Here is a 13,478-nt window from a genome sequence, read left to right as displayed (position 1 = left end):
GTGTCCCTCATATACCACATAAGCGTGAAGAGTGTAAAGCAATTTACGCGGGGAAAGTGCAAATCTTTTCTAGATTGACGGGATAGAGTTTAATAGCAATGCAATTTCACATGAAAAATGCTAAATGTACTTACAAAATACTTACTTTTTCATATATCAGTTATTGATATTCTGTATATCATAATATTTGAATAATAACTAACAAAATGAATTTTGTAAATAAAAATGTAAATAAAACTCTAATTACATGTAGCAATACTCGTTTCATTGCAATAAGAGAACTAGAGATCCTCTTTAGATTCATAGGGCGTGAAAGAAAATATTTTGCACTCCCACGTATAAGCAAAGAATAACTACTTTAAAAAGTGAGAGATGAGATGACATAAAACATACTTCATATATCCAAACCGGGAATAATTAAAACGGGAGAAAGGTTGACTGATGGAATTTGTCCGAGGAAAAGACATCACAGCTACTAACTCAAGAACTAACTTACTTTAAGCATGAGCCGACTCAAAACATACATACAAAAGCATAAAAAGCAGATATAATGGCCACGAAATCAGTAAGAAGACCTCCCATCACCCTCAACGATCACATCTTTGAAAGCCCCACCACTCGGAATCATAGGAAGCACATGTTCTTGATGTGGTACAATTACATCCAGTAAATACGGTCCAGGAGTGTCCAGCATCTTCTGAATTGCTGCTCTTAGATCTCCCTTCTTTGTGACGCGGGCAGCAGGTATATCACAAGCTTCTGCAAACTTCAACATATTCGGAAAAATCTCCGACTCCCGAGATGGGTCTCCGAGATAAGTGTGAGCCCTGTTAGCCTTGTAGAACCTGTCCTCCCATTGCATCACCATACCCAGATGCTGGTTATTCAGCAGCATTATCTTAACCGGAAGATTTTCCACCCGGATAGTTGCCAACTCTTGGACATTCATGATAAAACTTCCATCACCATCAATATCTACAACAACAGCATCTGGGTTCGCAACTGCTGCTCCAATGGCAGCAGGAAGTCCAAAACCCATTGCCCCCAATCCCCCAGAAGTCAACCAATGGCGCGGCTCCTTATAGTTGTAAAACTGAGCAGCCCACATCTGATGCTGTCCAACACCGGTGCTTATAATTGCATTCCCATCAGTTAACTCATCAAGTACCTGAATCGCATATTGAGGAGGAATAGCCTCCCCAAAAGTCTTAAAACTCAATGGATATTTCACTTTCTGCTCTTTCAACTCCTCCCTCCAAGCCGAAAAATCAAGATTGAGCTTATTACGTTTCCCCTCCAATATCCGGTTCATTCCCGCCAATGCCAACCTCAGATCAGAACAGATGGACACATGGGGCTGCTTATTCTTCCCAATCTCGGCTGGATCAATGTCAATATGAACAATCTTAGCTCGGCTTGCAAAAGCCTCGAGCTTCCCCGTCACACGGTCATCAAACCTAACCCCGAAGGCAAGCAACAAGTCAGACTTATCCACAGCATAATTGGCATACACAGTGCCGTGCATCCCCAGCATCTGAAGCGATAACTCGTCTGATAATGGGAATGCCCCAAGACCCATCAAAGTACTCGCCACTGGGATCCCAGTCAACTCAACAAAGCGCCTCAACTCCTCACTCGAATTCAAGCACCCACCACCAACATACAGCACCGGTTTCCTCGACTCAGACACCAACCTCACAATCTGGTCCAAATGCACTTCGCTCGGCGCCTTTGGCAACCTGGAAGTGTAACCAGCCAACCCAATGGGTTGATTCCAATTCGGAACCACCAACTGCTGCTGAATGTCTTTCGGTATATCAATCAGAACCGGACCTGGGCGACCCGACGTGGCCAAGTAATAGGCTTCGCTAACAATCCTAGGAATGTCTTCAACATCGAGAACAAGATAATTATGCTTGGTGATAGAGCGAGTTACCTCCACAATCGGGGTTTCTTGGAACGCGTCCGTACCGATCATTCGGCGAGGAACCTGGCCGGTGATGGCAACAAGTGGGACGCTATCGAGCAAGGCATCAGCGAGGCCGCTGACAAGGTTGGTGGCGCCTGGGCCGGAGGTGGCAATGCACACCCCAGGGAGGCCAGAGGAGCGAGCGTAGCCCTCCGCTGCAAAAACTCCGCCTTGCTCGTGGCGGGGAAGGACGTTGCGGATGATAGAGGAGCGCGTCAGAGCCTGGTGAATTTCCATGGAGGCGCCGCCAGGATAGGCGAAGACGGTGTTCACACCAAGGCGCTCGAGGGCCTCGACGAGGACATCAGCGCCTTTACGCGGCGCGTCGGGAGCAAATCGGGAGACGAAAGATTGTGGGGTGGTGGACGTTGTTTCCTGGATGTCAGTGGTGAATGCAACGGTGGGGTTGGGGAGGGAGTTGGAGACATGAAGGGAGATCGGGGACTGGCGGGGTGTGGAGCGGTTGTGGAGAACGTGGTGAGAGAAGGGAATGGAAAATCTTGAAATTAGGGATTTGGAAGATAAAGGAGAGGGTTTAGGGAAGGTGGTGGGTGCAGCAGCGGCAGCCATCGAAGACATTAGGGGTAGAACCAGAGTATGAGAGATAAGGAGACGTCTGAAATCAGAACTATAAGAAGAAGAAGAGGAGCGGCGGCGAAGTATTGAATGGTGGCCACGGAAACAAAATTGGCTGATTTTATTAGAATGCCCTCGGCCTGTCGGTCGTCGTGTTTGCTTATTTAGGGCAGGATTGGAAAGTTGAATCACACACAATATTTTCTTTTTTAATTTATTATTATAAACTTTTTAAATTTTTATATAAAATATAATAAATAATTTAAATTTTTAAAATTTTATAATAATAATATTATTATTATTATAAAATAATATTTTAAACTTTTATCTAAAATTAAAATTTCTCATCTTACTGTCTAAATCTATTCAGCTTGTTGGAAAATAAGATTATCCTTCTCATTAACTCATTTTTTTTATTTGTTTATTTATTACACTCAAAATCTAATTTTGCATAGAATTATTTATTTAAATTTTATATAAGAATAGGACATAATTAATTTCTGACTTTTTAATTAATTTTATCTAATTTATTCTCATTATACTTTATAGATCTATCTATCATATTTTAATTTTTAATCAAATAAAATATATTTTGTATTAATTTTCATAATTTATAGTTTACATTATTTGATGATTTTATATTTAAAAAATTATAGTTTTAATTTTAGTATATGTGAGTCTCGTATATTTTTTAAAAAAAATATAGATAAATTTAAGATCTACATAAAAAAAAATAATAATAAATTCTACCTTTTTTTTCAAATAAAGTACACATTATTTACACATCCTAAGAATATATATAACATTACTCCTTATATTTAATAGCACAATAGTTTGATTGGATGAAATAATTAGATTTTCAACATTTTGGTTTGAAGAAATAATTAATACTTTACTTCAATTATTTTCGAAAACATTAGGGTTTGGTGGGATGAAATAATCATAAAAATTAAATGATTACTACAGTACACACTATATTTGTCGATACCCTCGAAGTCTATGTCATCGTGTGAAAAAAAAAAAAGATAGTTTTATGACCTGTTCCAATGTACTCCGGTTTTAATGCACATTAGTAATTTTAAGTGCTCCACTTCTATTAGGAACAAACAATTCCATCTCTAAATCATATTTAGGGGTATAATTGGTTCATATTGATTCAGTTTTAGACATATTTTGAAATTGAATCAGTCTAAATCAATTTTAGAAATTTGAAAATTAATATAGACTTGTTCATCCAGGAAATCGAAACTTTCAATTTTTTTGATTTTGATTCAATTCGATTCGATTTTATATGTTTAATTCAGTTTTGAATTCCTTTGTTGGGCTAGTTGGTTTTTCTGATCCAAATGAAAAAAAAAATCATAAAAAAAATGTATAAAAATATACTTATAAAAATTGTATTTATGCCGTAATATATAATATTATATATGTAATAAGTAAGTTAATAAGGATAATTAATAACATATTAATAATCTAATATTAATATTCATGTTTAAGAATAAATTTATATCATTTCACCAACTTAGTCAACTTTTGTTCAAGGGAGACTAATATCAGATAATATATTTGTAGCTTATGAAGCCACGCATACTATGAATAACAAATTACCAAGCAAATTAGATTATATAGCTTTGAAGCTCGACATGAGCAAGATTTATGATCATGTAAAATGGACATTCTTAAGAGCTACCATGAGAAAGATGGACTTTGCACAATAATAGATTGACTTAATGATAAATGGGATTGAATCAGTTTCTTACTCTATCTTGATTAATGGTATTCCTAATTTTTAAACCATCTAAGGGATTAGGCAATGTGATACTTTATCACCTTATATGTTCGTCATTTGTGTTGAAGCTCTAAGTTCCCTTTTGAAGAAATGAAAAATTTATATTAATCATCTCTTTTTTACAGATGATAGTTTGCTTTTTTCCATAGCCAATTCTCTTGATGGAGCAGGTTGATCTTCTTGCTGAATACCTATGAAGAAGCATCTAGACAAAGACTTAATAAGGATAAGACCTCTATACAATTCAGCAAGAATACCCCTAGAGAAACTCAAGACATTGTATTGAGCATTGTAGGGATCAGATCAAGTATGTCCTATGAAAAATACTTGGGATTACCAGCCTTGGTGGGAAGAGCTTGATCTAAGTCTTTTGGAAGTATATTGGATAAAGTCAGACACATCATCAGCAACTTCAAAGTCAAGTCTCTCTCTCTCTCTCTCTCTCTCTCTCTCTCTCTCTCTCTCTCTCTCTCTCTCTCTCTCTCTCTCTCTCTCTCTCTCTCTCATGCAGCCAAAGAAATTCTTCTTAAAGCTATTGTTCAGGCCTTGCCTATTTATAGTGTTTTTAACTCCCTCATAACTTGCTTAGAGATATTAACAAGGTGATGTAGAATTTCTGGTGGAGGCAACAAGAACAGGAGAGGAGCATCCACTAGATCTTATGGAACATAATGGGAAAATCTAAGGTTGTAGGGGGGATGGGATTCAGAGAATTGGAAAGCTTCAATTTGGCAATGCTAGCTAAACAAGGGTGGAGGTCACTATAAGATCCTCATCCACTTGCTTCTCAAGTGTTAAAACTGAAGTATTTCCTAATGGTTCATTTCTTTCAAGCCAAACTGGGTGGAAAACCTTCTTATATTTGGAGAAGCATCCTTGCTACTCGACCTCTGTTGGAGAATGGCACTTCTTGAAAAGTTGGAAATGGAAGAGAGATTCATATCTAGAAGGACAAGTGAATTTCAAAATCCAATACTTTCAGAATTTAGAGTGAAGTTAAAGATCTAGATGAAAATGCAAAAGTCTATGAGCTTATTGATCCAGATACTAATCACTGGAAAGCTTTTATAATTGTAGGGATCTTCTCAAAGAAAGAAGCTGAGAACATAATGAAGATTCTAATAAGCTGTACCAATAAACCATATAAACTGATTTGGAATAGGGCTTCCAATGGCCAGTTTATAGTGAGAAGTGCATACCACTTTTAAAAAGATTTGAAAGAACTATCAAAAGGTCAACCTACAATCTCTAACAATAGAAGTGCAATGTGGTTAGCTCTATGGAAGATGAATATCCATCCTACTGATAGGATATTTTTGTAGAGAGCTTGCTTAGAAGGTCCTCCCACTAATTTGAATCTTTTTTTACAAAAGGTTGTTGACAATCCAAAGTGTCCTGTTTGTTTTGAAGAAGAGTTTGTCGTTCATGCTTGTGATCATGTTTGGCAGCATAAGATGTCTGGAGCCTATGTTGTAAACAAATTCATAAGAGTGCCTACTGGAAGAAGACTTTTCTAGAAATGTTTGAGCTCTTTTGTTTAGCATTCGAGACAATAATTGTGTAGGAGATTGCAGTGGTGATAAGAATAATTTGGCATAGAAGGAACCAATTTGTTTTTTAAAGTGAGTTTAAGCATCCAAGAGTGGTTGCTCAGCAATTTAAAGAAGTCCTAAAGGAGCTACATGAAGCTCACTCAAAGAAGGCCACTACCGCTACAACATATAGCAATCTGGTTCCAAAGTGGGAACCTCCCCATTTGAATGTTTTCAAGGTAAATTGAGATATTGCAACAGATAAGATTAAATGTATCATTGGTATTGAAGTTGTAATAAGAGACTGTGAAGGTTCAGTATCAACTAGCTTACGAATGAACAGATCTTTTGTATTTGATCCTTTATTGGCAGAAGTCACTGGAGCCCTACAAGCAATTATATTTAGTCTAGATTTGGGTTTGTAGACAATAATTCTAGAATGAGACTCCCTTCATGTGATTAATGACATCTCAAAGGATAAAGGTAATCTATCTAGCTATGGGATGGTGTTAAGTGGCATCAAGTCGAAGCCATTGAGCTTTACAAGTTGGTTTACTCATAAGGTGAAAATGGAGGCTAATAGTGTAGCTCATACTTTAGCCAAATTCGCATTGAAAAAAGCTAGTGTGCCTCCCAATGTGTACCACTCAGCAATTTTTTTTTTTTACTTAGTGATTAAGGAAGTGATTTTAAGTGTATTGATATATTTTTTTATTTTTTAAAAATATTAAAATATATTAAAAAAATTTGAAAAGAAAAATGAAAAAAAGAAAAGAAAACTAACTAGGGATCAAATAGAGTGGTGCTACTCAGGCGGTAGAGTAGCCTGCTCAGCATTACTAGTTACTGATGTAACAGTGAATAAAGAGGAATGTCCTTCAAGTATTATTTTCCTACTTTATGGATTTTGATGAATAAAAATTTCCTTTAAAAAAAAGAGTAAATTTATTTCAATGAAGCATAAATAATAAGATTAAAATTTTTTGTTATATTAATTTTATAATATGTATAATATATAATATACAATTAAAAAATATATATTTCAATTTGATTTTGTCTAAATCCAATTTCAAAATATAAAATTTGAGGTTTCATTTTTAGCATTTTTTTGTTTTTTCCTTACGAGTAATAATATACACACAATACATTTTCACAATACATTTCACAACGTTGTTATAAGATGAGGATATTTTTGTAAAATAATGTTATTTTTATAAGATATTTTACAAAAATACCTCTCATTTAACACATTGTTGTGAAATATGTTGTGAAAAATATTGTGGGTAAATCATTTTCCTTTCCTTACACCCCTACTCATATATACTCGCAAGCCTTTTTTCCATTTGTGCTATCCCATATTTATTGATCCAAAAGAAACGTCGTTTCTGTTGTGATTGGTTCGAATCTACTATTTTTCTTCACCATTTCTTTTATCTGAACTACAGTTTTTTTTTTTTTTTTTCACTTGAACAAGTAAAAAAAAAAAAAAAATCAAATTCTTGACATAAAAAATGAAAAGGAAGAAAACCACAAGTGATGCGAAAATCCCATGTTTCATGAAGCCATTGTTAAAAAAATGCTGCTTATTGGGACAGGAATGTGAAGAAACATCTCACACTAGAAGTATTTTGGGATTGCAGTGCCTATGGAATTCCAACTTTCATTCCTATGCAGTAGATTGTAAAATGATAGCTACTATTATATTAAAAAGAAACGTATGCTTGTGTCCATAGGACGATATGTAATTATGGAAATAATTGTTCGAGACTAAAATTAAAAATTAAAAATTAAAAAAAAAAGACTAAGAAAGCAACAGATATCTAGAGAGAGAGAGAGAGAGAGAGATTGGAAGGAATAAAGAGGTGTATCCATAAAAATATAAGTTCATGGTACACAAATTTGACTAGCTTTAAAGAAAGAATTATGCATTTTGGAGGGTAATAAAATGAAATTATAAAAATCCGCTTTTGCAGCCTATTGGAGATATTGAATGATCACCTTCAGAAATCATGCATATCATGTAAACTGGCCTTCCCTTCACGTTATGGTAAAGCTGAATTAATCTTGAGGGCCTCCTAAAACCTCAAACAAAACTGTGGTTCCACCAAAGTATCCAACAAAAATCGAAGCTGCTGAATTGGTATCAGTATAATGAGTCACCATTAGTCTTCAGATTAATTGCCGAAAAGATGACAAAATGAAAAGCAAACTTCAAACCGAAATCAATTTGGGTTGAAATGAAAAGCCTAAACTTGTAAGTTTTCAAAACTAGTTTCTGCCATTTTCTTGCCCACTAGAGTAAAAACAGAATCCCTGCCGTCCAGTGCCATAACTTTTGGTATTCACTTCGCACTTTCCACCATTTTATCTTTCTCTTAACCGTCTCCGATTATATACTAGTATCTTTTCTGCCTTCGTCCCATTTCCCTTCATTATCACGTCTGCCACAACTTTTCTTTTGATATCTTCTACCAGACCTTTTTCCTCGGTTGGTTTGCCAATATTCACCAGCTCTTCTTCCTTGGGTTTTCCCATGCACCCTAATATATCTTCTTCCGTAGCTTTGTCAGCAATTCCAGTCATCTCTTTGTCCTGAGCATTCATTGCTACATGAAGAAGTTCCAAAGGTGTAGCTGCTGGATCAAGCTCCCGGCAACCTTTAGGGGCATTAGGACCCTCTTCGCCTGTAAGCAAGTAAGAAGGGACTTGGTGTGAGAACCGAAACATTTCTTCTCTTGGGATTGTTCTCCTGATTCTACTTGGGTCCAAATTACGGTGGAAAACTGCCCTGAATCCAGCAACTTTAACAAGCGGAACAACAGTCACACCTCCCTCACTGTAATCTTCAAGCACTTCCACCATGTCATATTTGTGTATCACTTCGTCTGGGGTAAACTCATTCCAATCAGGTGACCAGTTCCTATAAAGAGCCCAAACATCTCCCTTCATAGGATATATTTGAATGGAACCTCTTGTGCCCTTTTTCCACTTAACCTTATGCGAGAAAGAATTAAGAGAGCGATTGATCTCATGCTTGCCAACATAGAAATCCCCACTAGTCTTGTAAAAGCCAGAGCTAATCCAGTTCAGAGGGGCCAGCTCATCATTGGTTTTGGAATTAAGCCAACTAATCCGCATCTTTAGTGGTCTCCTAGAAATCACACCATGAATCATAGCATAATAACGAGGCATCCCATCATCATTATCATAAGCAGCCCAAACCTGGTTATCACCAAATGACTTTTCTGTACGGTCCATGTCAAAATCATGAAAATCTGGATCTGGTACACTCATTGACATTGGATCTGCACCTTTTGTATCAGAATCAATACCAGAATTGGCAGGGGAAGGCTTTTTAACGTTAGCTGTGTTTTTGTTTTGCACAAAAGCTCTATGTTTCTCAGCTTTTACCCCATTGACAGCAAGTGCCTTCTCTCCTGAATTCTTCTCTCCAATCTCCTTCTCCGAAGTCTTTAACTTGTATGAAGTCTTTGATGCAGAGTCCATTCTCCACTCATTAAGCTTCTTGTGAATATCTCTCTTAGCCTTCTCCATCAACATATTTCGCATTTCTAGTGGTGAAATCTCCCTTGTCACATTCAGTCTATGTTTTCTAGCAGCATTCATCCTTCCTGTTTCAAAGCTACTCTTCTGAGTTCTAGATGCACTCTCCATGTGAAACCCTCCATCCATTACCATTTGATCTGCCATTTCTCTACCTTTATTACCCATCCTAGGCCTATCCATGCACCTTTTTTTCTTAGGCCTGTCTGCTTTCTGAACGGCACTGAAATTAGCATTGGAAGATTCAAAACTAGTCCCTGCTTTCATAGTAGCATGAGCTTTCCCCTGATAAGCCTCCTCACTCATGGCAGCAGCTGCTGCATCTTCATGCACTCCATTTGATTGCTTGAATAATGGCTGAAAAACACCAGGGGCGTGAGCAGCAGAGGAAGTTGATGCTGGCGCAGTTGCAACATCACCTGATTTAGAGAATGCACCTGAATGGAATTTTTTCTTTGACCAGACAGAAGAGGAAAATCCTGCTAGTCCTGCATTTGTCGTAGAAGTAGGTATCTTTCCTGGAGCATATTGGTTATTGACCGTTTTCTGCGGACCCGAATTATGTCGCTGCATGTAAGAAATCCATGAAGCAGAAGAAGCATCAAAATTGAGAGGTGCAGGAGGTGGCGTCTCAAAAGCCTTAAATGGCTTATGGCAGTTAGAGCAAACAAGGTTGTAGTTGAGATAAGTTCTAAGATACTCAAACTGCATCTTGCAAGAATCACACACGGTCCAAAATGTGGGCTTCAATGACTCGGGAGTCTGAGCAGGCCTGGGATGAGTAGCAGATCTCTGATACTTTGAAGTGAAATTATGACCATTAGAGAGATTTTTAGAATAATTCTGACCATCTACCACAGAAGTTTTCAAATCTGCGATTTTTCCATATGTACCCATTAGGTTTCGCTTCTGGTCATAGACAATTCTCTTGGCTTTGTCAGACAACAAACTCCAGGCCTCAGACAGTATTTTAAAGGCCCCATCTGCACCAACTGATTTGTTTTTATCAGGGTGAAGAATAAGAGCCAGTTTCCTAAAATGTTTCCGGATTGTGTCATCATCAGCCAAGGGCTCAACACCAAGGACCCTGTACCAATCAACCTCTCCATTTATTCTTTCCTCAGCAGAAGTGTACACATCAAGAGTTACCAGCAACTGAGGAAGACCATCAAGCCTAGGATATAAGTTTTGAGCCTTCAAAGCATATCTTGTTGCGCCAGAAATGTCCATCTCCATAAGCTTCTTCTCCGCAATTTCTTTAGCCCTGATGGCCTCATCCTTATTACATTCCATTCTCAGAGTTTTTCGCTCACCGTTTCTAACCGCTTACTAATTTCTTCTTTAGTTATTTCTTCATAAGGAAAGCCAGCACTACATGAACAAAGATATCAACCGTCAAATTCCATATCTAGATCCCCGCACGTGCATGGTTAAGGAGCTACCTTCAATTGTCCAAGCCTAAAAAACCACGAGGATTAACCCAAAATAAGGAAACTAAAGCAAATAAGGAAAAAAATGATGCGAAGTTTATGCCGATCCATAAGGACATGATTAAGTATAATACAACTATTAAACACTCATGAATGCTTCTTCTGATCCATCAATTCCACTACCATAAAACGTCTTAATCTAAAATCCGTTAATTTATCAAGCGCAATACCCGCGAAAGGCTTTAAATTCGAAAAACCCGAGTAACGAACTTTCAAAATAAGCAAAATGCCTTTTTAAAATACAAACAAGAGAAAAATATAATAGCAGTGCCATCTCCATTGCTCACTCATATTGAATACAGAAATCACAACACAAACCAGTACTGATCTATTGTTCTTTTTTCTTTTCCATGAGATCAAACAAAGCTAATGATGGAAACGAAAAACAAAATCTTTCAATAGGTAGCAGTTGAAAATCTCTCCTAAGAATGCAATATTTCAACCACTTTTCCTTAATTTCACAGAAACCAGACGTGGCAAAGTTCCTTTGTAAGAGAAATCTCAGCTATTACAAACTTCAAGTGAAACAAGTCATTCCAACCTAAAGCCAGGATTTTGAAACCAAAAAGAGAACAAATACACACTTCTCAGTTCGACTTACATTTTGGCCAAAACAAACAAAACCGAACAATCCAATAACTTCTAACAACAGAAAAATTTCACAATCAAAGCGCACAATGTTAGTAGCTTTAAATTAAACCATATAAAGTTTCTATCACCAGTAACACAATCTAACAAAGAAACAATGGAAAAAATAATATTCCATAGACAACATAATGATGTATAATAGATACGTAAATGGATTTTTAAGACAACGAAAATTACCCTTTCGCTTTCAGAAATTTAGAGTTTGAACCACAGAGACGCCAATGATGAATTACCTTGGAAGTTTTTAATCTGCCGTCTTTTATATGCCACCCGGATCAAAATATAGAACAATTCAGGTATTTCCAAAACGCAGGAAATGCAGGCAAAATAGTATTTTACAATGAAAAGGAAACGTGGGTTTTCCTGGTATTTAAGTGATTTTGTTAACCACACAGCCTTCTCTTTTGGGGGCTTGGAATTTCGTAAAAAACCCTAACTATGATTAATTTTTAACTCTGGTTAACATTGTTACAGCTTTGCCAATTTTCTAAATATGGTAGAATTAGCAAGAGTGGAGAATTTCAAGGGACCTGTATTTTAAAGCTTTAATTTTGGAACTTTTATTTTTATTTTTCAAAACTATTGGATTGTTAAAAGAAATCAGTTTTAATCATCTAATCCAATCGGATAGTATATTTTTAGAGAAACATAAAAATATCTGACAACATATAACGATGATCGTGTAGTATCTTCAAGTAGTGTGAATTCTTTGTTTAGGTTTAATATTATGCATATTTCCATATTCCACCGTTCAATTTCATCGAATAATTAGAAAACATCTCAATTGTTTTTGATTTGTTGGATGGAAAATATGTCAATTACACATGATTGAAGCTTAATATTTTGTTATGCCCCAACAATTGCAACACTCACCCAAAAACATGGCACACCATGTAGCATGAGGGCACATTTCGGCTATCATTGATTTTCGTGTCTAAAATCTGTCATCAACAACGTATAATTCCTTTTCTTTTCATTCTCAATATGGTTCATACTTAATATGGTTCATTCAACTCAGGAAATACAAAACCTCTATTTTAATTACCTTATCATCTAAGAAAATTTGTTATTACCATATATTTTCCCTTTATTGGCATATATTGATTGGGCAATAAGAGTTGTATTTCCAACCTTGAGGATTAGACTCCATTAATGCAATCCTCTAAATATGTCTATATTTGAATACAGCGGACAAGAATACAAGCCTAATTGCAATTTCTTCTCTTGCAAAATCCCCCTTTTTTTTTTTAAGAAATTCTTAGAGAATGGATGTATTTGAATTATTTCCTAGTAAAAAGGATTACGAGAATTCTTAAGTGGGACCAGGACTACAAGAGTTACCTTCCCTAAAAGAGGTCCAAGTTCAAACTGTATTCACTCCCCTGAGTAGAAGTGTGCACAGTTAAATACCAGAAAATCACACAGAAGATACTCTGCGTGTAAGATTGATACTGGCAAGGTGCCTTTCGTATGTGAAAAAGAATGATTTGGTCCTCCTTCTTTTACCTTTCTTCGATGAAATCATCAGTAAGAGAGTAAAACTCTTTATTTGCAAATAATAACAAGCTTAGCTGTCTAGATGGTCGGGCTTTAGCACAAATGGACAGTAACATCATTTAGACTAGATCAGGACACTGAAAATTGCCCCACTGGATCTTACTGTTTGCCTGCCGCATCATGCGTCGAAGACTGGAATGCGCAATGTTATCCATTCTTGTGAAGGAACTAGAGCATCTTCCTGACTGATGACTTGGTTGACAGACACTAGTCTGTTTAAGCAAGTTCATATTTTCATATGGAATAGTCCACTCGAAAAGTCATTGTTAAGGCACTTCTGTGTATTAATCGGCTAAACAAGATGCCCATGAATGAAGATGTTGGAACCAGGCAAACTAGCAGCACAATATGCC

General features: G+C 36.6%; 2 protein-coding genes across 7 annotated transcripts; both read right to left on the bottom strand.

The window, feature by feature from the left end:
• Positions 1 to 378: 378 nt before the first annotated feature.
• Positions 379 to 2,628, bottom strand: LOC122281159 (acetolactate synthase 2, chloroplastic). Its single transcript, XM_043092465.1, has one exon. It carries the CDS (start codon positions 2,546 to 2,548, stop codon positions 563 to 565), a length of 1,986 nt encoding a protein of 661 aa, XP_042948399.1. The 5' UTR covers positions 2,549 to 2,628; the 3' UTR covers positions 379 to 562.
• Positions 2,629 to 7,711: 5,083 nt separating this feature from the next.
• LOC122280940 lies at positions 7,712 to 13,472 on the bottom strand. Of its 6 annotated transcripts, XM_043092077.1 has the most exons (3): positions 11,746 to 12,894; positions 10,873 to 10,888; positions 7,712 to 10,801 (listed from the first exon to the last, which is right to left on the bottom strand). In XM_043092077.1, the coding sequence occupies exon 3, from the start codon at positions 10,721 to 10,723 to the stop codon at positions 8,231 to 8,233; it is 2,493 nt and encodes an 830-aa protein (XP_042948011.1). In that variant the 5' UTR covers positions 10,724 to 10,801; positions 10,873 to 10,888; positions 11,746 to 12,894; the 3' UTR covers positions 7,712 to 8,230. The 6 variants fall into 6 exon arrangements, with proteins under 6 accessions (XP_042948011.1, XP_042948009.1, XP_042948013.1 ...); XM_043092075.1 differs by lacking the exon at positions 11,746 to 12,894 and adding an exon at positions 12,910 to 13,472 and having other exon boundaries at positions 7,712 to 10,888; XM_043092079.1 differs by lacking the exons at positions 10,873 to 10,888; positions 11,746 to 12,894 and adding an exon at positions 12,910 to 13,472.
• Between the last annotated feature and the right edge of the window lie 6 nt (positions 13,473 to 13,478).

The sequence above is a fragment of the Carya illinoinensis genome, chromosome 11 (assembly GCF_018687715.1).
Source record: "Carya illinoinensis cultivar Pawnee chromosome 11, C.illinoinensisPawnee_v1, whole genome shotgun sequence".
NCBI classification, from domain to species: Eukaryota; Viridiplantae; Streptophyta; class Magnoliopsida; order Fagales; family Juglandaceae; genus Carya; species Carya illinoinensis.
Note: the sequence above shows the minus strand (reverse complement) of the source record. Positions and strands in the feature narration are given on the sequence as shown.

Bases quoted from the DNA above. Each gene is read 5' to 3' on its own strand.
- LOC122281159 (XM_043092465.1), bottom strand. From the start codon at position 2,548: ATGTCTTCGATGGCTGCCGCTGCTGCACCCACCACCTTCCCTAAACCC.
- LOC122280940 (XM_043092075.1), bottom strand. From the start codon at position 10,723: ATGGAATGTAATAAGGATGAGGCCATCAGGGCTAAAGAAATTGCGGAG.